We start from the raw sequence: 2314 nt of genomic DNA on the forward strand, positions 1-2314 counted from the left end.
TTTAATTGGTGCATTTTAAGTGCATTTATTGATTTATTGGTCCGTTTATATATTTCAGCATTTATTTCTAGGCTGTGTCCAAAACAGGAGGCTGGGTCTTCTGAAGGCTGAATTTGTCGGCCACTTACTTCACAGCTCTGCGCCGGAGGCTGTCCAAACCTGAAGACTCCTCCAATGTGGCCGACAAATGCATCCTTCCTTTTCCCCGAATTGAAGGTCTGGTCCGATGGATCCTTCCCGGCCTACCATAGCCCATAATGCATTGCGGACCGACAGGAGATATTTTTTTCTGCTAGTAATGGCGAACGAAGCGAGAGAAAAGAATAAGTTTAAAATAAAAAAATCTGGCTGTATAAAATCTAAAAGTTTCAAGCGGTTGTGTTGTTAATGCTTTTGTTATTTGTGTAGACATGTTTTTATTATTTTTGTCAGAAATAAAATGAGCTGGTATAGAGAAATAAACATGCACCTATGGTCCATTAGTTCTTCAAATATTACCTTTAAGTTAATTTCACTGTTTTGTGATATTAATACTTTATCCCCCTGTGAAAGTCAGCACAAACACACCCACAAACTTMTGACCAATCAYACAATTTTTCAGGTTCAAATAGACCTTTCACCCCTTTTGTCCATTTTACAAATATTGAGGTAAAATGTGATGTAGTAGGCTTATACACAYTGAATACCATCTTTCCTTAAAACATTGACATTAATTGAATTAACCGTGTTTGTCTGTTAGCAAAATCTCATGAGCCACTGCACAGATATTTATGAAACTTTGAGATAAAGTATTTTCCTGAATTTCATCACACACTGTGTTCACCACTGTGACCTTAATTATCACGCCATTATGTCTGTTAACAGGAGTCAGCCCTGCAGCACTGATCCCAGCCTCCTGAACCCAGAACCAGCCGTGTGGTGCCAGACTAGAACCAGCATGAACCTCCAGCAGCCTGCTCCCCTGCAGCCTCCTGTTCATCCTGATGTACAGATGAGGCCTCTGCCCTTCTACGATGTGCTGGACGTTCTCATCAAGCCTTCAAGTCTAGGTCTGAGGTTTGACTTTTCTCTGTACAGCTGCTCTACCAGTACTGATACATCAAATAGTAATTACTTTTCTTTTCTGCCTATAAACTGTAGCTGAGAGAGTTAAAAAATAAACTGTGAGAGCAGCATGTGATCGTCACCTGCTGCCAAGATGCAAGAGTGGAGAATTATGTGTCCATGTTTTCCTCTGTTACCAAAATACCTCACCTCAATGTACACATATGGAAAATTTCAGAAAATATTCATTTAATGCACATCTACAACTGATAACTACTAGACTCAAGTAACTTTACAGAGCACAAAAATGACTAAAATCCATTCATTTTGACAGATTTTGAGCTAAAACTAGGCGTGTCATTAGCTCAAATACACACAGTGAACAGATTGCGTTAGGTACAGTGAGTGTGATCGTAGTTGAAAGTCATTCACAGTACAGACTCTGAAAGTTGCATCTTACATGTGATCGCACATATTTTAAATGTTTCACCAAAGTGATTACAACTCTATAATCTATAATCATGATATACTTTACAGTCGGCCTGGGCGATAAACCAAAAAATAACCGATACCAACATTTATGTCAATAACCCATGTTGTTTTGACCATGTCTGTATTTTGGTATTTAAAAAATGAGGAAAAGAGAAACCTGCTTGTTTTCTGTTGTTTGGTTAAAGCCACCCAGTCTGAAACAGGTTTAAACAGACGCTGCTTTCAACAAATCAAACAAACCCCACAGCTTTATCCAATCAGAGCAGAGCAGGGCGGATCTTTCTGATGTCGGTGCAGCAGTCTGCAGGATAAACACCGGTCACTCTGCAGCTCCTGTCCTGAGCGAGCAAACCCGTCCTCTCTCCACACTTTGCTCCTGAGATACCCGAGACGTTGGTATCTAAAATTTAACACACTATAAGTTTATGTGTTCAGAGCTTAGTTATCTAACAGATATGTCCAACTTTGCTCGCGTGACCGAACTCCTCTCCTCGACAGCGCTGTTTCAGGAGCGAGGCGAGGTGCACACAGGCTGAGTTGTTCTGTGAAAGGTTCTGTTTCAGCTCTTCTAATGAAACAATATTAACTCTTAACAGATGAACTTTTGTTTGTCCCATATTATAGAAAAGACGAGTTTCCACTTAGCGTAACCCCCCCCCCCCCCAAAAAAAAAAAAACACACAGCAACGCTATGTTCATTTTGTAGTTTATCATAAATATCTACAAATTTCATTCTTCACAATATATCTTGATTATTTTTAGAACCATACTGTGACTG

The 2314-nt window shown here is 39.7% G+C and overlaps 1 protein-coding gene across 1 annotated transcript in view; it reads left to right on the top strand.

Annotated features, from left to right (window-relative positions):
* Nucleotides 1-864: 864 nt before the first annotated feature.
* Nucleotides 865-2314, top strand: part of pias2 (protein inhibitor of activated STAT, 2) — a gene marked incomplete at its 5' end in the record, with an annotated part of 29339 nt that continues 27889 nt past the window's right edge. The window contains 1 exon segment of the mRNA XM_014030919.1: nt 865-1049. Within this exon segment, the coding sequence (XP_013886373.1) occupies nt 865-1049 (185 nt within the window).

Source organism: Austrofundulus limnaeus, unplaced genomic scaffold, assembly GCF_001266775.1.
Source record: "Austrofundulus limnaeus strain Quisiro unplaced genomic scaffold, Austrofundulus_limnaeus-1.0 Scaffold1142, whole genome shotgun sequence".
NCBI classification, from domain to species: Eukaryota; Metazoa; Chordata; class Actinopteri; order Cyprinodontiformes; family Rivulidae; genus Austrofundulus; species Austrofundulus limnaeus.